At 37.2% G+C, this 22,161-nt stretch overlaps 1 protein-coding gene across 1 annotated transcript in view; it reads left to right on the forward strand.

Moving 5' to 3' along the window:
* rbfox3b (RNA binding fox-1 homolog 3b) overlaps positions 1 to 22,161 on the forward strand; it is a gene marked incomplete at both ends in the record, with an annotated part of 82,974 nt that overhangs the window by 36,556 nt on the left and 24,257 nt on the right. Inside the window, 5 exons of the mRNA XM_079394167.1 lie at positions 4,172 to 4,309; positions 16,913 to 16,966; positions 20,534 to 20,626; positions 21,556 to 21,616; positions 21,702 to 21,755. Of these exons, the coding sequence (XP_079250293.1) occupies positions 4,172 to 4,309; positions 16,913 to 16,966; positions 20,534 to 20,626; positions 21,556 to 21,616; positions 21,702 to 21,755 (400 nt within the window). The remainder of the gene's footprint in view (positions 1 to 4,171; positions 4,310 to 16,912; positions 16,967 to 20,533; positions 20,627 to 21,555; positions 21,617 to 21,701; positions 21,756 to 22,161) is intronic.

Raw genomic sequence — 22,161 nt, forward strand, 5'->3', positions numbered from 1 at the left:
AAAATCAACTTTCGCTGCTGTAATGCTCTTTTGGATTTCTGCTTTCGCTTTTCCTCCTGGCCTGTTTTCTTTATGCGCGTACATGGTGTAGCATGAATAATTTAGCGTAGCAGAAAGGTGGACACGCTCGCTAGTTAATCTCGTTGGGCCGGGTGGATTTCTCTCTCATAGTCTTTCTGTGGCTGATAATGGTTCTCAGACGCTCACGGCCCTGTGCTTAAACCTCATTAGAAATGATTATTGTGCTGATGGAGAGTGCGGCTTATTAAAAGTGCTTCAAAATAACTTTGCGTATATTTTTAACATTTATTGCTATTTTATTGCCCTTTTGCTTTTTTCTAAATCACAAACAAAATGGGATTTTTATATTATTTATTTTATTTTATTTTTACTCAAATTAATAATTACTCAAATTAACGTGTTAAGCATTAATCTAATTCTGTTTAGTGAGGTTTATGCTTACAACAAGAAAAACAAATTATGACAAATAAATAAATTTTATCGATTCAAAGCAAAAAAATTTTTGTTTTTCTTGTGCTGACTATAAATTGAACTACATTTAGCGACGTTTATGCTTACAACACACACAATTTTCTCGCCCTGTTGACAAATTTGTTTAGTTTTTCGTGTGTTAAAGGGGTCATTGGATGCCCATTTTCCACAAGTTGATATGATTCTTTAGGGTCTTTAGCCATTTATGTTTAAAAAAAAACACAAATGTCAGGGCGTGTCAAAACTTCTCCAGGGCCCAAAAACACCCTCAGACCCCAGAGGGTTAATGAAAATTCTATAGTATACTTTGGTTAAGATTTCTCAATGGTAGTGTAAAATAACACTCTTTTTACCCTGTCAAAAACAGCTCTGTTCACAGCGACACATTTCTGTGCATGTCCCTTTAAATGCTAACAAGCTCTGCTCCTCCCGCCCTTCTCTTCCGTGAGGGGTAAAGAGCCGCTCTCACGAACTTTAGCCACGTTTAGCCGTGGGATTTGCTAACTAGCACATTATTAGGAAAGGCGATTTGCAAAGATTGAATAAAAAATCTTACAATCAATTCTTCTGGTGATGAAGCTGGATCATGAATGATTCGCGTGAACATAGACGCATTTAGGCAGATCGGGAGGCACATTCCCTTCACAAACAAAGGTAATCCACTGCGTCTTCAGCAGCTCAGATGTCAGAAGAAGCATTATTTCATCCAACAACAGAACACCTCAATCACTGAGGAGTCAGTCTTGTCTACATCTGCTCCGGTGTCGAAACAATGGCAGACTGTTGGCAGCTCACTCAGGGCGGGTCTAAGGTAAAACGCTACTGTCAATCAAACAATAGTGGGAGGGGCCTGAGCCTGTGTGACGTCACACAGACAATAATCTGTGAATGTCTTGATCTGAGACAGTCCTCATATGATTTATTTGGATTTTAAAAAAGCACTGGGTGTATTTTTATCATTATAGGGTGGATGTGTACATTTCAGTTCAAACAACATGTAAAAGTGAATTTTGCATCCGATGACCCCTTTAAACTTAAATCTAACCATTGAGTAAGAATTATGCTTACAATAAGATTATTAGATAGAAAAAAAGAATAAGATAGAAAGAGAGATAAAGCTAAGTTATTGTGTTATATTACCCTCCACACGTCTCCATGAGACCCCAGGGGACGAGCATCCTCCCATTACCCAGAGTGCAGTGAGGGCGGGAGGAGGAGGAGTGGGGTTGGTGGCCCCGTCTTCACCTGCGGCCCCAGAAACACACTGGCAGAGCGATGGAGTCAGACAGCTGTCAGTGAGAACAGTGCGTGTCAGAGCGCAGGCGAGAGCCATAAAAGAGCACAAACGAGCCTCGTTACTGCCGGGACAGTGATTATCATAATGGCAACAATAAAGCCGACGGTCGTTACGCTGGTGATGATGATGGTGATGATGATGATGATGCTGGGGTGATTAATGCTGGGAGATAAATGAGAATGATGTATCACACTCCTCCCTACAGCGGAGCAGCATGTCGAGTGTGTGTGTAATGAATTATGTACTGCATGTGTCTGCATGCACATACGTGTGATCATAAATCACGCGCCGCATGACTCCACACCAGCACCAGCCTGTCTTTCACATGTATAGAAGAAAAAACAAAAGGTGAAAAACAAGGTGAATGTCAGGAAACTTGTAAGGAACATGTTCAGCTCATATTTCACCCCAAAATCAAAGGAAACAATAAGATAAATAGGAAGTTCCTCCAATTCTCATTTTTGTAATGCCAATAATATGTGTGTGTGTGTGTGTGTGCATGTTGATGTGGTTTATGAGGACACAAATTTGTATAATGACATGGGTATGACAGAGGTATTACAATATGAAGGTGGTTTATGAGGACACTGCCTATGTCCCCGTAATTCAAAAGGCTTAAAAAACATACTAAATGGTGTTTTTTTGAAAATCTAAAAATGCACAAAGTCTCCTGTGAGGGCTAAGTTTAGGTGTAGGGTTGGTGTAGGGCAATAGCACACACAGTTTGTTCAGTATAAAAACCATTACGCCTATGGAGAGTCCCCAGAAACCACAAAAACCAACGTGTGTGTGTGCTAGGTCATATTTAACCGTAAAATCAAAAGGAAATATAGGAAATTTATATTTTTAGAACATTATTCTCATGACTTTCAAAAATTTATAATTTTCCCCCATTTCTCATTTCTGTAATGCAGAAGACGAAAAAATTATGTTATTTAAATTGCAGCATTTGTTGTGGGTTTTTTTAGATACTGCTGATTTAAAAAAAATAATCATATATAACTGTACTTTTTATGACAATTTTATTACAGCAATGGGAATATAATGAGAATCATCACTGAGAACTTTAAACAAACATATATGCATTGCAGTAATGAGATTTTGGGGTGAAAATGTGTTTTTTGTCAGTGCAACACAATAGTATTAAAATTAAAGGTTTAATTTTGTTTATCTTTTTTTTTAATTTACAAATGACCAGTGTTATTTTAGTACAACTTAAATTATATTTTTATTAATAGTTTTAATTCGTTTTTATTTTAAGTTTAGTCATTTTGTTCTGTGGTTTTTGTCATTTTTATTAGTTTTTTTTTAATATTATTATTATTATTATTATTATTATTAAATTATTTATATAATTTTTTATTTTCTTTTAGTTAAGTACATCAAGTTTAAACAAAAATGATAAATGCTGAAAATTATATTTAAATTAAATAAGCTTAAGTTTTTATTGGATTTTATTTCAGTTCATGTATTTTTTCATTTTTATTTTTAAGAAACAAAAACTGTTTTTCATGCTTTTATTTAACTATAATAATGCTGCAAGTCAGATTTGAGACCTGCAGCAGTTTTTCAGTGAATAATGACTTAAATTTGTGCCCGTTTCTCTCATGAAGCATCATTAGCAATTGCACTTGCAATATTTCTAGCAATGAATCATACAATAAATTTCATCTTTTCTTGAGATTTGTCAAATTACTGGCAGAACTGACTGCATGTATTTGCACGCGTGCCTGCACACAGTGTGTTTGTATGTGTGTGTCTCCGTTACGAGCTGATGCAATAATGTTGATGCTGTGTGTTGATGTTTTGATGCTCTGGGGAGATTTGTTGATGATGTTGCCATTGTGTGTACATGCATATGTGTGTGTGTGTGTTTGAATGAATCTGAACATTTTTTTACCTCAATGATGACATTCTGATGACATGCTGCTGTAAGCGAGCACATGAAAATGAGTGTGTGTGTGTGTGTTGTTCTGCTCGACTGAGCTAGAGGAGAGAGAAAACATCTGTCACATGCGTCTGAAGTTTCATTTGTGGCGGATCATCAACATAATGATGGAAACAACAAGCCAATGGCATCTGAGAGCGTGTGTGTGTGTGTTTGCTGGATATTTGTCAGTATATCCGGTGTGTTTAGGCTCCTCAGACAGTAACAGGTGGAGATTAATAATCGTATTGTAGATGCATGACCTCAGGTAGGCCACCATAACTCAACGTCTGTTTAGCCATGTGCCGCTGGAGTGAGAAATGATAGCTGCGAATAAGTAGGCTAACTTACTATCCTTCATCTTTTTTTTTCTTATTCTCTTTTCTTTCGTTGTGAATTTAACCTGGAGGCATTCATGAACGGACGGCTCTTTTGTCTTTGTTTTGCTCGGACAGACAGAAGATGTGACGCAAGCAGAAGTTTCCCAGCAGGTGCCACATTCAGAGTCCACGGAAAAACAGCAGCCCAAACGGTTACACGTCTCCAACATCCCCTTCCGCTTCCGTGACCCAGATTTACGGCAAATGTTTGGGGTGAGTTTGAGAACTTCTTACACTATAACACGTTTCTGTTTTCTTTTAGCCAGCAGCCTCTTTCCTGGTTTCATCGCCTGGAGATTCATGTTCTTTAAAGGAATAGTTCACACAAAAAAAATAGCTGAAAATGTATTCACTTTCAGGCCATCCAAGATGTAGATGAGTTTGTTTTTTTATCAGATTTAGAGAAATGTTGCACTACATCAGTTGCTCATCGATGGACCCTCTGCAGTGAATGGGTGCCGTCAGAATGAGAGTCAAAACAGCTGATAAAAACATCACAATAATCCACAAGTAATCCACACCACTCCAGTCCATCAGTTGATGTCTTGTGAAGAGAAAAGCTGCATGTTTCTAATCAACAAATGCATTATTAAGATGTTTTTAACCTCCATCCTCTATCCATAATATTGCTTTCTGGACCACAAAACCAGTCACAATTATTTGAAATTTAGTTTTTTTTACATAGATTTATATCTGAAAGCTGAATAAATAAGCTTTCCATTGATGTATGGATATGACAGGATAGGACAATATTTGGCCGAGATACAACTATTTGAAAATCTGGAATCTGAGGGTGCAAAAAAAATCAAAATATTGAGAAAATCCCCTTTAAAAGTTGTTCAAATTAAGTTCTTATCAATGCATATTACTAATCAAAAATTACGTTTTGATATACTGTATGTACGGTAAGAAATTTACAAAATATATTCATGGAACAATATCTTTACTTAATATCCTAATGATTTTTGGCATAAAAGAAAAATCTATAATTTTGACCCATACAATATATTGTTGGCTATTGCTACAAATATACCTGTGCTCCTTAAGATTGGTTTTGTGGTCCAGGGTCACATCTGTGGGTGGATTTTGATGTGAGAGGAGAACAGTGGATGGACTTTATCACTGGAAGAAGCATTATTATGGATTAGGGATATTTATTTATTTATTGCATTTTTGGTATGAACAGTTTGAAGTTGATGATGACAGACTGAAGTGGTGTGGATTACTTGTGGAGGTAACTCTTTATTTGAAGATGTCCTTGTTACACGTTACATGTACTTACTATTATAACAACAATTAATTATGCATAATTACATGCAAGTAACCCTAAACCAAACCCTAATCCTAAACATAGTAAGTACATGTAGTTAATTAATATTAACTTTTACAATTTTTACAATTACACTGTAACAAGGACACCTTAAAATAAAGTCTAATCCTTGTTGATTATTGTGATGTTTTTATCAGCTGTTTGGACTCTCATTCTGACGGCACCCATTCACTGCAGAGGATCCATTGCTGAGCAAGTGATGTAATGCTACGTTTCTCCAAATCTGATCCCATGAAGAAGTCAAGCATCTAGGCATTCTTAAATTAATTTACTTGAGAAGCAAAATTACTTATCGTGTAATTTTAATTCTAAAAAAGTATTTTTTACTTATGAAGTATAACAAATTACTCGTATTACTTAAGATATCAAATCTTGTTTTCTGAGAAAAAAAATTGTCAAAATTAAGTTTGAAAATTGAGAACAAGAAATGCCATTGGGGTAAGAAAATAATCTTGTTTTCTCTTTGAAATAAGGGAATTTTTTTTCCTCATTTTTCTTTTCTCATTGAGTTTTTCTTCTAAACATTGTGAAGACTTACTATCTTAAGTTGTTTTGCTTCTCAAGTATATATGTTTATTTAAGTTTGAGAATATTTGTAATGGAAAACAAGACAAAAATACTGAGTAAGAACATCTTTATATCTGCATTATATTTTTTATATATGAATTACATTAACCGTTCTCGTTACATGATGTGGAAAACTTACCTTTAGGGTAAATAAATATACGGACACACACACACATGCCGCTTCCTTCTTATTTGCTAAAATCATCTCAATCATCTTAATGACCCGTCAGCAGCAGGCTGGCCAGAAAAGCTGCTTTAAACAGCACTCATTTGTTTGGGCTGGTGTCCGCCAGTGGCTCTGTCGAAAATATGATGTTAATTACAGCACAGACCGCTGCGTAGCCATATAAATTACATACAACATGGTCTGTGGCCCCTCGCTCGTTTCCCATCATGCTCTGTGATAGCTGGATTATTGTTCTCCGAGGCTGCCAGGTTTGTGTATGCCAAATCAGCACAGTAATTAGCTTGCAGTTATTATGCATAGGTGGTCCAGAGATATATGATGCAAACTCAATATGGTTGCCAAAAATAATATGGACGACTGGGGACATTTGTTTAATCACTACTAACCAAGCTGGCATCCTTTCTTACTCAATATTTTGTTTTCCATTATAACTATCCGAACATTCTTAAATCAAGACACATTTCGAGATTTGGAGAAATGTAGCATCACTTCACTTGCTCAGCAATGGACCCTCTGCATTGAATGGGTGCCGTCAGAAGGAGAGTCCAAGCAGCTGATAAAAACACCACAATAATCCACAATAAGAAGTGAAAAGCTATGTGTTTCAAAGAAACAAAATTATCATTTGGACATTTTTAACTTCAAACCATTCTCGGAAAAATTATCCAAGAATGGTTCATGATCATGAAAATGAGTCCACGATCCATAATATTATGTTCTCAAGTCACTTCATCTGAATGAGGAGAGAAATCTGCACAGATCAGGAACCGTTTACCAGCCAAAACAGTACGAAGCACTTCTAAAGCACTGGATTTTGATGTCAGAGAACAACCAGGGATGGACTTCATCAGTGGCGGAAATGTTATTATAGATCATGTATTCTATTTTGTTTTGTTTTAAAGTTAAAATTCCTTAATGATTAAATTCTTTCTTACAAACACAGTTTTTCTCTTCAAAAGATATTAACTGATGGACTGGAGTGGTGTGGATTATTGTGATGTTTTTATCAGCTGTTTGGACTCTCATTCTGACGGCACCCATTCACTGCAGAGGATCCGTTGGTGAGCAAGTGATATAATGCTACATTTCTCCAAATCTGTTTTCATGAAGAAACAAACTCATCTACATCTTGGATGGCCTGAAGGTGACTGTATCTTCAGCAATTTTTTATTTGTTTTCCTCCACAAGTAAACAGTTTTTACTTAAAAACAGCTTGAAGTAGAAAAATTGCAATAGCATTTTCTTGAAACCATACTCCTATAATCATTGGTTTATTTACAACTAAAAAAAAAATTGTATTGTATTAGAACCAAATGGATTGCACCCATCTGTAATTGCTTGAAGCACCACATGGCTTTGAGTGCTGTTAGCGTGTTGAAAGTTAGCCACATTTGCATAAGACATCACAGAAGGTAAACAAAAGAAATATGGCCATACTGTAGCCATGTAAGCCCAACACCTTGAGACGTAATCGCTCGCTATAAGCTCCATCTGCCTGCACAGACTCAAGTAAGCCACGCTAATGACTCAATCCCGCGCTAACAAAGCTTGGTGGCATTGATTAGCCTCGTGGCTAATGGAGATTTAGCCTGTGGTGAGCAGGGCCGAAGGTTTGCCAAGATAAAGCAGTTTGTCTAATTAGCTGCTTGGCTAACAGAGAGTCGAAACTAAATAAGTGGGGCGTCAGGTTAGCGTGGCAGGCTAAAGCGCTGGAGTCTGGGAGTCGCTAATGAGTGCAGAAGTACAAGGTTCATTATCCGGAGCCGAGTGGTTTATTACTGAGGATGTCCGTATGGAAATGTGAGGTAGGAGAGAGCATTCCTAGAAGTAAAACCTCCGGCTTTGTGTTGGCTTTAGGGCTGTTTCTTCTTCCCCTCTGCCTGTGGGCCTCAAGGGCTGCTGGGAATTTTTCTCACAGGGGGCCTTACCTTCATCTCCAGCTTTCCCGCTGTGCAGACACTATGTTAGCATTCCACCTGCGGCTCTCCTCTTTTAAGAGACGGAATTAAAGATCTGCTTAAATCTGACTCCTGTGAGCAGCGAACAAGTCTTCATCGGTATGGAGAGACCACTCGCATTAAAGGAAACCCCACCAATCAGAGCACTTCAAAAGACGCAGAGCTCTGAAACTGCCTTCAATACTGCTTTGGTTTGCAGAATACCACATGAGCTTTTTTGGCAGGGTACTTTGTGCATAATTCCCTGCCGGAGAATCCAGCTAATCCAGCTTCTGAAGGAGACTGCTTTCACTCTGGCCATTCAGAATTGAATTGACAATGCCTTTTAGATTGCAGTTTAATTTCTGCATATGAATTGAGGTTGCAAACAGGATTGAGGATCTAATTGATTTTTCAAATTAGTTGGAATTCAAATTATTTTTTTATAACTGTAATTGTTAAACTAGAAAAGCAAATTGTATCAAGATAAACTTGTTGAAGGCTTAAAGTTTGCTTCTTTTTTTTTCTCTGGCCTTTCAGAATTTAATGGATAATTTTTACATTGCAATTTAATATCAATTGAGGTTGCAAACAGAATTGAGAATTGCTTATTGAATTGGAATTCAAAGAAATTTCTATAACTAATATTTAAACTAGAATTCCAATTTCTGAATATGAATTAAGGTTGCAAACAGGATGCACAATTGTAACACTAATTTTCAACTAGAAAAGCAATATTTTGTTTTCTTTTTAATGTATCACTATTGAAAAAGTCTTAAATTGTTTTAAAGTTTAACAATGTTGTACTCTCGTCTTTAAGAATTGAATTGAGAATGTCTTTGAAATTCAAATTAAATTGCGGAATATGAATTAAGGTTGCAAACAGGATGCACAATTGTAACACTAATTTTCAACTAGAAAAGCAATATTTTGTTTTCTTTTTAATGTATCACTATTGAAAAAGTCTTAAATTGTTTTAAAGTTTAACAATGTTGTACTCTCGTCTTTAAGAATTGAATTGAGAATGTCTTTGAAATTCAAATTAAATTGCGGAATATTAATTAAGGTTGAAAACATGATGGGGAATTGCTATTCGAATTTGCAAATGAATTAAATTTCAAAGAAGTAGTTTACCCTGGTCATTCAATATTGAATTGACGATTGCCATTTTAATTCCAGTTAAATTCTTGAACATCAATTTAGGTTGCGAACAAGATGCTGATTGCATTTATTTTCAAATAAATTGAATTTTAAATTCTGTATTATTTTACAAGAAAAGCTAATTTGATCAAAAATAACATTGTAAGTAAAAAAAAAAATACTCTGGTCATTCAGAATTCAATTAATTGAGAATGCCTTTTATAATCCAATTTAATTTCTGAATATGAATTCAGGTTGCAAACAGGTTGGAGAATTGATATTCGAAATGTATTTAAATAACTGTAATTTTTTTAACTAGAAAAGCTAGAGTTTTAAAAGATAAACTTGAAAAATACTTGATTTATAGTTGTAATTTTAAATTCAATTTTATTTAGTTTTAATATGTTTTAATTTTTGATTATTTATTAATATTTAGCTTTATTATTTGTGATAATATTGATGATTCAATTTTAAAAATATTTTAACGTTCACTGTAAAAAAAATAATCGTAAAAAAACGGTCAAATGACTGGCAGCTACGGCTGCCAAACAAAAACCGTAAAATAAATGAAAAATATCTTAATTCCAATAAAGTGCAAAAACTATCATTTTACAGATTTTTTCATTAAAAGTTTTAGAAAAAAACCCTGTTATTTTACAGGTTTTTCCTTGTTTGAATTAAGATATTTTACCTTAATTTTACGGTTTTTTTACGATTATTTTTTTACAGTGTTTCATATGCAAACAGGTTTGTTTTATTTAGTTTATATATTCATCATATTTAATAAATGAACTTGTGTGAAACTTAATGGAACAACAAGTCATTTCCCAGAATTCTCTGCACCTGTGTTGAAATTCTTTGAATGCGTTTCTGTTAAAATCACACTTTTTATGTGAGCTGCCAGTATTCAGATTTTCCATAGCAAACTGTGAAACTGGCAAGCTGTTGATAACAACCAATTACACTGCCCTCTAAAAGTTTGGAAACACCCCTGGCAAAGTGTGGTTTTGGCTTCACCTTCCAACAAGACAATGACCCCAAGCACACTTCCAAGCTGTGCAAATCCTATTTGGAGAGGAAACAGTCAGCTGGCATCACGTCTGTCATGGAATGGCCTCCCCAATCACCCGACATCAACCCAATTGAGCTACTGTACTATGGGAGGAACTGGACCGTGATGTCCGTAAGAAGTGTCCAACCAGTGTGAATCATCTTTGGGCAATCCTGCAGGAGGCTTGGAGTAATATATCAAGTCAATGTTTGAATAAACTGACAGCTCGGATGCCCAGATTATGCAGAGCTGTAATAGCTGCTAATGGTGGATATTTTGATGAAGTTTTTTCTATGTATAAAATATGTTTATGTAATAAAATATGTTTTCGTAGTTTGTGTTGTCCCTTATCAGTGCAAAATTATCACAAATTAAAAAGGATTCATGCCAATATTGTCCAAAACCCCACTTTTCTAGGGCGTTTCCAAACTTTTGGAGGGCAGTGCATATCATAATGTAATAATTTGGCAGACATTTATGCATTTGACAAGCGCTTTTATCCAAAGCGGCTTCAATTGTAGTCAACTGCAGCACAATCCTCTGCAAAACTACGTGCTTTATTCCCTGCAGTGCTGTGCTAAGGTTTTACTGCATGCATGCATGAGAAAACTGCCACCACAGGGGGTAACTGAGCATGCTCAGTAGAGACAACCCCTTCCCCAACCATACGCAACTTTTCCACCAAACTAATTAATCTCTATCACTGGTCCATTAGGCCTGGTTAAAACAATTAGCATCTGCGGCACGCTAGCCAGGGAAAACCCCACCATACAACACAGAGCTCACGCTGGGGAGTTAATGTGTTTGTGTGTCTCTGATTGAGCCCTCCGCAGAATGCGCATTCATTTGAATAAATTGATAGATTTCAGCCTACAGTTTCACACAGATGCTGATTGGCTGAGCAATAATATTAAGTCATTGCGGCTGTAGCACAAACAAAAAGAGCATGAGTACAGAGTCATTCTTGAAATGTTATTGCAATCGATTTGTTTTAGTATCAGCATTTTCTCAGATGTTTCACCTCAAATTCATTTGGAGAAATAACACTAGAGACAAAATGAATGTGGAGAGCAGCTGAAATCATTTAAAGTAAAGTAAAGTCGTGACGTATTGTCAAGTATGGTGACCCATACTCGAAATTGGTGCTCTGCCTTTAACCCATCCAAGTGCACACACACAGCAGTGAGTAGTGAACAAATCCACACACACACACACACACACACACACACACACACACACACCGTGAACACACACCCGGAGCAGTGGGCAGCCATGCTGCGGCGCCCGGGGAGCAATTGGGGGTCCGGTGCCTTGCTCAAGGGCACCTCAGTCGTGGTATTGAGGGTGGAGAGAGCGCTGGACGTTCCCTCCCCCCACCTACAATTCCTGCCGGCCGGGGGCTCGAACTCGCAACCTTTCGATTACGAGTCCGACTCTCTAACCATTAGGCCACGACTTCCCCACGACTTCTCTTCATTTGATGAGAAATATTTGAGTTCATATTGAGATCTCTGACGTTTGATTGCCGATTTTAGTATCTAGGCAAATCTGAGCATAGTGTAAAACATTGTTGAGATCTCTACTGAAACTCTAGAGGAGAAATGAGATATTACTGGAGTCTGTTTGCCTGGAGAATCATCTGAGAAGCAGAAGATCTCAGCAAAGTTTCCATTTAATTTCATCGAAATCTAAGGAGGAACAGTTGAGATTTTAAAGAGATCTCATTTGGGACTTTTCGTTCCAGTTTGAGCGTAGATCTTATGCTGAAAAATTAGCAATCAGAGGGATATTTTATTACTAAGGAAACTGTTATGTCTCCTAAAAATATTTTTGGAGAGATAAAATGTAGATAACAGCCAGATTATTTGATGTTGAGAGAATTTGAGTTTGTAATGCAATTTCTGGATTTGGATTGCAGATACTGGTATCTTGGTAAATCTGAGCAAAGTTTGAGACATTGAGATTTCTTCTGAAACTCTAGAGGAAATACATGTGAGATTACTAGTGTCTTCTTTAGGAGAAACATCTGAGAAGAAGGTTTCAGCAAAAGTCTCCATTGAATCTCATTGAAATCTAGGAGAAACATTTGAGACTTTGAGATCTTATTTGTGATTTGTGATCTTTACAGTTTTAGGGTTTCTGGATCGTATACCGAGAGATCGCTGTTCACTGGAAAGTTTTATTGCTCATGGGACAAATGAGTCCACTGTTGTGTCTCAGTATCATCTCAGATGTTTCTCCTAAAATCTGTTTGGAAAAAATATTTGATAAGAAATTAAGTTCATATGAAGATATCGGACTTTTGATTGCAGACTTTGGTGTCTTGGCAAATCTGAGCACACTTTTAGACTTTATTAAGATCTCTTCTGAAAGGAGACACGTGAGATTCCTGGAGTCTTTTTCTCAGGAGAAGCCGAGGACTTCAGCAAAAGGAAAAATCTTACTGAAATCTAGGGCAAGCAGTTGAGGCTTTAATGAGATCTCATTGGTGATTTTTCTTTCCAGTTTGAGCGTTTCTGGATTTTATGGCAAAAGATCACCAGAAAGAGTAATTGCTCAGGAGACCGCTTAAAGGAGATCGCTGTTATGGCTTAGTATCATCTCAGATGACTCTTCTAAAATATAGGTAGCAGGCAGATTAATTGATTTTGACACAATTTGAGTTCATATTGAGACCTCTGACTTTGCACACTTGGCAAATCTGATCAGTTTGAGACATTATTGAGATCTCTTTTGAACCTCTATAGAGGAGAAATGTGAGATCACTGGTGACTTGAAACATCTGAGAAGCAGGAATCTTATTCAAAAGAATGCATTGACTCTTCATTTCATCTAAATGCTGACTAAGCGAAACAACCAAGATTTTAAAGAGATCTTGTGTGATTTTTTAGTTTCTTTCCTAATTGCAGTGCTGTTAATGAAGATGAAGGCTTCTCAAATCTTTGCTTCTCATGTCTAGCGATTCTTTCCTGACCTCTCTTCTTTCACACAAAGAGCTAATTAACATTAGCATGTAGTCTGATTAGCGCTGACCCTGTAACCCAGTCTATTCATCCTTTTTTGTAGTTGGTGTCTGTAGACAACTGCACCGCTCTTGATCCTATTAGCACTTCCAGCGTTATCTCTCTCCATCCGGCACGGCACTCGCAGAGGTTTTATTTTCTACCGCAGTGGCCAAATGATGGCAATGCAGCATGCTTGACAGGGTAATTACTTTTAATGAAATAATACGACCATCGCAGGCATCAATTAAAAGCCACCCTCACTCTGCGCTCATTAAAGGGGTTTGCGCTCGTCCCTCATCCCTCCGCTTTCTAACGATCCAAACAGCACGGAAGCTAAATCGAAGATTGGTGAACGTTTCCCCCCTTGGGAGCGATGCCACACAACAAAAACAAGAGAGAGAGGAAGAGAGAGGGAAAAGGAGCTTGTCATCAGTGAAAGACTGTACACACACATAGTTCAGTTGATCTTTATAATAATAAAAATAAAACGTACATAATTAAATTGCCTGTTTTGCACATTTTTTTCCTCTCTCAGCGACACTCTCAGGCCTCTGATGAGAGCTCATGCCAGAGACCTCACACCAGAGACTGCAGATAGCTTAAAACATTCACATCACAGACTTATGAAAAACCTCACACAAAAAAGTCACACCGGAGGGCTCACTGCAAAAACACCTGGTAGACCTTATGCCAGAGATTCCATATATACCGTATCACATTAGAAACCTCAAACTAGTCTTCCACTGAGAAACCTCACGCCAGAGACCTCACTGCAAAAACATCTTATTAGAAAGCCTTCACTGCAGACTTCACTTTATCTCGTGCTTGAGACCTCACTTCAGAGACTCCAAATGCATCCCATTAGAAACCTCACAGACTTTGATAGAAAATAAAAATGAAAAATAAAGCTCACCTGATAGACCTCACACCAGAGACATCACTGGAAAAACAACGCATTAGAAATCTCATACCAGAGACCTCGCTGCAAAAACATTAGAAACCTCACACCACAGACTACTACTGAAGACCTCACACCAGAGACCTCACTGCAAAAAAACATCAACCTGGTCTCATGGCATGAACGTACAGTACCATGGGGGCACTTTTTAGCAAGACCGTTTTTACGTACCTTACTTAACATTTCACTGCAGTTTCAAAGAGAAATGTCCACTGAGTGGCGCTAAAACACGGGTTCAATACGTAAACCCTGGCACGTTTTTATTACATTGATATAGGCATGTATTGCTGTGTTTTTATTATGTTGCTTTATGTGCGTATTGCGGCAGTTCAGAATTCAAATATCTGGGGACCGTCGCTAAAAATCAATGCTCTATCGTGTCGGAAATATGCCCTACACCAAAACCAACCCTAAACCTACCCGATAGTGTTGACAAATGCAAAACTGATATAAAAACGTATTTATTGATGCAACCATGCTATTTGAACATCCTTATATGCAGATTTGTTCTGTTTTGTCACGGGATTCGAACCAGAGCTCCTCACCTCTCAAGTACGTCTCCATACTCTGTGAGCTACCGAACAAACCTACCGTCTATGAAAACACATAGATATGAAGATGGGTATGTTTTGAAGTCATAACATGATATTCTTCAAGTAATTGTGCGAAAATGACGCTTTATTAATCGAAACTCTGTAAATTTGTGTGAAAAGGAATAAAAGGCGTCAGAGTTTTACTGCCTCTAGTGTTCTTTTCTTTTGGAAACTGCAGTGATATGTACTTATTGGTACGTATTTCTCGTCTCGCTAAAAAGTGCGCCCAGGTACGTTTATACCATGAGACCAGGTAGAAAAACATCATATTACACACCACAGGCTTCACATTACAAACCTCACACCAGAGACTTCTGCTGAAAAAAACGTCACATGATAGACCTCACACCACAGACCTCGTGCCAAAGACTATATAGCCATCACATTAGAAATATAATGAAATTTTTAGAAAGCTCACACCACAGACGTCTAATGGAAAAAGCTGACACGATAGCCCTCACATGAGAGACTTCACTCTAAAAAAAAAAAACATATTAGAAGCCTCATCACGGAGGAACCTTTCCATAGTTCCTAGAACTATTAGCGGAAGTTCCTGCTTTTTGGCGCATTTAGTTTTTAATTCTAGGAACTCAATTTGCAGGAACAAAATTACTTCAGAGTAGGGTCTAAAACCAATGGTCTCAAACTCAATTCCTGGAGGGCCACAGCTCTGCACAGTTTAGCTCCAACCCTAATCAAACACACCTGATCCAGCTCATCAAGGTCTTCAGGATCACTAGAAACATCCAAGCAGGTGTGATTTGGAGCTGGTTGGAGGTAAACACTGCAGAGCTGTGGCCCTCCAGGAATTGATATTGAGACCACTGGTCTAAAACAGTTCTATAGGAACCAGTGACCACTGATTGGCCAAACGCATATGAAAGACCAGCTACCTGGCATTTTTAAAAAGCTGAGTAAAAATATTATCTCCACAAACATGGGAAAATGCAAATATAATGGTATTTACCAGTTGTCTGAGCGTTCTTTTCTCAGCCTTCATGATACCAATGCAAGTTGTCATAGGAGATTTAGTCAAATTTTCATGCTCTTTTAATCGCGTAAATTGTGCTTTTACATTCCTTCTCCGTTATCACGAGACCCCCGACACGCAACAAAAACAGCTCCCATCACGGCATCCTCCATTCACCGGTTGTTGACATGTAAATGCCGCACATAAAGACTTCGCTGTTGGACCCTTCACACTTCCTGCTGCCGGTGCGAATGCAACCAGGAAAACGGCCTGAGGGGGAAATTGGTTCTCTAGGAGCCACTCTGCTGGCTAGTGCCTTTTGACCTCACACCACAGATTTCTAATGAAAAAGTCAGAGACTCCATGTACATTACAACTGAAACCTCACTGCAAAATAATCACATTAGAAACCTCACACCACAGACTTTACAATATAAACTCATGCCACAGACTTCATATACATCATATTAGAAACCTCAAATGACAGACTTCTAAAGAAAACCTTTGCTGTGAGACCTCACGCCAGAGACCTCCCTTCAAAAATATTATGTTAGAAACCTCACGCCAGAGACTTCTAATGAAAACCTCACCTGAGAAATCTCATGCCAGAGACCTCATTGCAAAACCATCACGTTAGACACCTCACACTGCCAACTTTAACTGGAAAAAACTCACTTGAGAGACCTCACGCCAGAGGCCTCACTCCAAAAACATCTCATTAGAAACCTCACACCGCAGACTTCACATTACAAACCTCACGCCAGAGACCTCAGAGTCTGCAGTCACTTAATAATGCTGTGGAATGTGATTATAGCAACAGAATTGCAAAAGTTTTTCACAATCTAAACTCAGGAAAAGTTATTTTATGAAGCCTGCAGTGGGAAGCACCTAACATGTCCTGTGTGTTATGTAATTTCCAGTTTGCCGGGTGCGTGATGTTATTATTTCATCCCAGGTTTCGAGCCCCACTTTCTCATGGACACAGAGGCTCCTAATCGATTTATCTCTCTCTTATTCCCGTCTTCATCTTGCTTTTCTCTCCCTCACTCTCTGTTTCTCTCGCTCTCCTTTTCTGCAGCAATTTGGGAAGATCTTAGATGTGGAGATTATCTTTAATGAAAGAGGATCAAAGGTATGAATGACGCTTGCTTTCTTCTCCTCTCTGTTTGTGTAGCCACGGTCTTTCTCGTTCTCTTCTGAACTCTTTATTGACTTAGAGATGCTGGTTTGATCTTCCTCGACTCAGATTAAAGACTATAAAGTCAAAGAACAAAACAGACACGGCAGTGCACATAATCAGAGCGCTAGTCATGGATAGAGGTCAGCCGAGGACTTTACACTCATCCACTGTTTGTTCAGACGAAAGACAGAATAAAGTACAAACTCCTGATGTTCACTTCAGTGCTGTATGAGTAAAAATAATATTAGTAATGTCAAAATTAACTATTTTCCCTATATGTTCTGACATTTTGGAGCACTGCTTGCTGGAACGTTAAACATTAAAATGCCCTAAATGTTTAGCTAGAACCTAAACTAAATAAATAAAATATTTGTGTTAATTGAAATAAAACTGAAATCGAAATAAAATATAAATTAAAACAGTTACATAAATATTAGGTGAAAAATTTAAACTAAATAAAGCAGTAAAAATACTAATTAATAAATTTAACCTAGTCATTTTTAAAAACAGAAAACAAAATGACTAAAAATTAAACTAAAATTAAACATTTTAAATGCAGTTTAATTATATAGTGACTCTTAATGAGTAAAAATAATAAATCAATCAATCAATAAATAATCTTTTTGTTCATTTTAGGTGAAATGGAAATATAAATATTAAGTGAAAAACTTTAACTAAATAAGACATAAATAAAAAAATATATATTTTGGATGAAAAACTTTAAACTAAACAAAACACTAAAATTACTAATTAGAAATTACAAAAAGATAATAAAACTAAACCTAGGTTATTATAAATGAAATGTAAATTGAACCTAAATAGTAATTAATCAATGCAATTACATAAAATATTTATATAAAAAATTGACCTGATTGCACAGTTTCATTATAAAGTAACTCTTAAGCCTGGGACACACCAAGCTGACGTTCAGCCGTCGGTGAGCATCTGTCGAGTTTGGTGCGTTCCACTCGTCGGCTCTCATCGGGCTCACGTCAGCTGAAGTTTGCATCGGGACCATTGCAGCGAGTGAGAACTCTGATTGGATGTTCAGTTTAGCAAACGAGTCCAAGTAGGGTTCGCTGCAGTCCACAACATCCAGGGGGCGTGGTTGGATCCACATCAAGGGGGTGGAGATTGGTAGGTTTAGGGGTGGAGAAGGGGTGGGTTTAGGGATCAGGGGGTGGAGACGGGTAGGTTTAGGTATATGTAAGGTGGGAGGAGTTAGATCTGGATCCAACCACGCCCCCTGGATCTTGTAGGCTGCAGCGAGACGCTTCTCAACGAGTCAGTTCACGAAAATTAAAACGGAAGTGATGAAAATGAGCATGTAAATGAAAGCGGCACAGACAGAAGGCTGTTCTAATGTTACATGATCTTTCCCAAGCATTCCAATATGTGAATATTTTCATAAAAATATGAGCCGCTTAAAATGAAGAAAGGTATCAATATAACTGATATTCGAAATATCGGTCGGCTGTAGTCTGTAAAGTGTGTTCTTTCTGGCCCGACGTTGCCGACGCGAGGCGACAACACCGCTGGCTTTTGTCACCACTGTTTCACTGAAAAAATTTAATTTACAATTTTTTTTTTTTTTTATGTAAGTCTTTGCAATCAATTTATTTTAGCTAAATTTAAATAAACTAATTTAGTTGACTAACTTTCAACGTTTTTTTTTTTTTTAAATGTAGCTAAAATAAATTGTATGCAGCCGTTTAGCTTACAAAAATGTAGTATCATTTTTTTCAGTGTTCTTTGAAGTTGTCTTGGTGTGTCCCAGCCTTTAATGTATATCAGTGGGGTTTTATTGCGGTAACTAGCCCCGGTCTCCCCTATAGCTATCTACTGACTGAAGCTTTAACCCTGATTTACAAAAAAGTCAGCATGCATTTTTCATAAACACTCACAGTACAGTTTTATATGTGGGGTCTCTAACAGAACTGCTTTAATATTAACTAATGTTTTCCCTATGAGTAACCTCTCTGACCCCAGACAGAGCATGATTGACAGGTGCGTGCTGAAGTTTCTGTCAACAGTTAGTGTCCTCCGTCCCCCACGGCTAGATAAGATGAAGATGACAAGCGTTTACTGCTGTGTGCACTACAAAGCCCATTACCCATGATGCCTTGTTGTCCCCACCTCCAGCGTTGCTGTATAATGAACCCACCGGCCCATTAATAAACAATCTATTCTCTAAGAAGCAGCAATTTGCATTCAATATGTTTGTCCCTTTTGAAAAATGGGCTGTGTTTTGGCCCTCTGTGTAAGCTCATTATTGCGTGATAAACCAGAGCAGATGCAGGCGTGTGAGATGTCCACGAGACTCATGCGGCCCTCGGCCTATTCCTTTATCTCTCTGACTGATATAAACCCGCCCCTCGAGCTGCTAGTAGCTCATCCAGCATTAGCCAAACAGCATCCGTCCATCATCTGTAGCCCCGCCCCCTCTCCGCTCCTATTGGACAGTGTGTCATCACAGGCCATCTTTCACGTTACACTATTGAACCTCTCTTTAAAATCTGGGTATGATATGATATTAAATCAAATAATAAATTATAAATAAACTATATAACAGATATGTCATAGGGTTATTTCACCCAAAAATGAAAATTAGCATGTGTTTTACTAACCCTCGGGGGATCCTAAGTGTATATGACTTTCTTCTTTCAGACGAATCATATCAGAGTTATATTTAAAATAATCCTAAAAAAAAATGAAAATATTTAGTAATAAATATAGTAATAGACAGTATGATAAATGTCACATTAGAATATACGATATGAAATATGGATACAAGTTATTTTAATAATACATTACATTAATATCAATGTAATATTTTATATATATATATATATATATATATATATATATATATATAAATATATAAAGTATGTATTATATATACACACACACACACACTTATGTAGTTTTAAGTACTAAATAAATCAAAGAATATGTTTTAAATAAATTATACTGTATATTCAATGAAAAAACATAATTTATATATAACAAATGTTTCTTCTATTTTTTAACACAGTTGTTAACCAGTAAGATAATGGTATATTCTAAATTAATTTTAAATAAATAATTTACATATAAATAATATACTGTATACTTGATGTACTTCTGTTTAAAATTGTGCTTAAGAAGTGAAATTTGTGTTAATTTATATATATATATATATATAATTGTTTTTATTATTATTATTATTTAAAATATTTTTTACTCTCTCTCTATAATAACCTAGGTTATTATAAATGAAACCTATATTGAACCTAAATAGTAATATTTTCACACATGACATACTGAAAGAGGTTTATAGGGGTTGTATGTTATTTCTGTTATGATATGGTTTGAATGAAGCTCTTCACACACAGACTGTGCCTCTGTGTGTTTCTGTGCTGGTGTTTTACTGTAGCGTGTCTCTGTAATCCTCCTGATCATGTTCCTCCTGTCGTGGGCTCCTGACTCTCTCCAAACCTGTTTCTCTCTCTCCTCCTGCTTCACTCCATGCGTCCGCAGGGCTTTGGCTTTGTAACTTTTGAAACGAGCACAGACGCAGATCGAGCGCGGGAGAAACTAAACGGTACAATCGTAGAAGGACGTAAAATCGAGGTGCTTTCCTTTTCCCCTTCTCTCCGTCCTCCTTTCCTGCTTGCTGACCTCATTTCCTGTCCCTCATCCTGAGATTCCTGAGCATCTGCACGATACCTGTCCACATGTGTGTGTGTGTGTGTGTGTGTGTGTGTTTGTGATGTCTGAAAGCAATATTCTGGGTTAAATACAATTTATACTCTAACAACAACAACAACAAAAAGGGTCCAGGTCATATTTCACCCCAAAATCATAAATAAACTATATTTTGCATACAGAAAGTTTATACTGTTTTAGGACCGTTAACATTTGTTGCATTGTAACAATAATTCAAATTAATATTAAGAACATTTCCTTGGAAATTCCTGTTACTGTACAGTGGAAAAAAAAAAATTAATTTGCAAAATTTTGTATTATTTTGTATAATACAAAATATTTGACAGATACTCTCAAAAGATATTAAGTTGAAAATGTCCCAGAATATTTCTTGAATTTGTATTGATCTCTGAGAGGAATTGAATCCTTTGGATGTGAAACCAAATATTTAAAATGCTGACTCTATGAAATGTAAAAAAGTGCTGATCTTATTATGTTCATCACCCTCCACCATTTTTCATTGGGTAATGTACAACTGGTTTAAAGCAAACAGTATTTCAGATCATATATCATGCTCAAAGTGTTGTTTTCTGCTGTTATTCATGGATTTTTTAATCCATTGCTTGTGTATGTCATCAATTCCAAGCATCTATTAAACACCAAAGACTGCAAAAATGAAGCAAAATGGGTGCATGGCTCAGAACAGCCAGAAGAGATGCATCGCCGGTGATTACAGGAAGAGCAGAGGGATATTACTCACATGCATGAGTGTTTGCATGAGCGCTGTGTTCATATGCATGTGTTTCTGATGTATGTTCCTGCAGCGTGCTCACATCCCTCTCTCTCTCTCTCAGGTGAACAACGCCACGGCGAGAGTGATGACGAATAAGAAAGTAGTAAACCCGTACACAAACAGTAAGAGCTCCTCTCAGCATACAGCTGTTTACGACATCTAACATCAGCATCTGTTCTAGCACATCTCTGTCCTGTGTTTCTGCAGGCTGGAAACTCAATCCGGTGGTAGGAGCTGTTTACGGACCGGAGCTCTACGCAGGTGAGGAACATCTCTTTATTCTGTCATATCACACTGTGTCTACACTGGACGCGAGCAGAAAAATACAATAGAACCCATTATGATCAGTGATGCTGTCTACCCTGACAGTTAACTGATTCCGCATTCTGTTTATGACATACTGACACAAAGTACAAATGATTTTCAACAGTCGAGTTGTCGCGTCCAGTGTAGACTTTAGCTGTTGCAGCAGAGCGTGACACGACAACTGTTGCATCCGGTGTAGACACAGTGTTACACACCTCTTTGCACAGTAATTTTTTTTTTGTTTGTTTTTTGCTGTTTGGTTTCAAAAGACACACACACACACAAACAGTTTGTTCATGCAAAGCTCACTACCACACTCTGTTGTGGTCGCCAAGGCGTTGCTATGCAGTTGCTATAGTGT

Source organism: Barbus barbus, assembly GCF_936440315.1.
Source record: "Barbus barbus genome assembly, chromosome: 3".
Classification (NCBI taxonomy): Eukaryota; Metazoa; Chordata; class Actinopteri; order Cypriniformes; family Cyprinidae; genus Barbus; species Barbus barbus.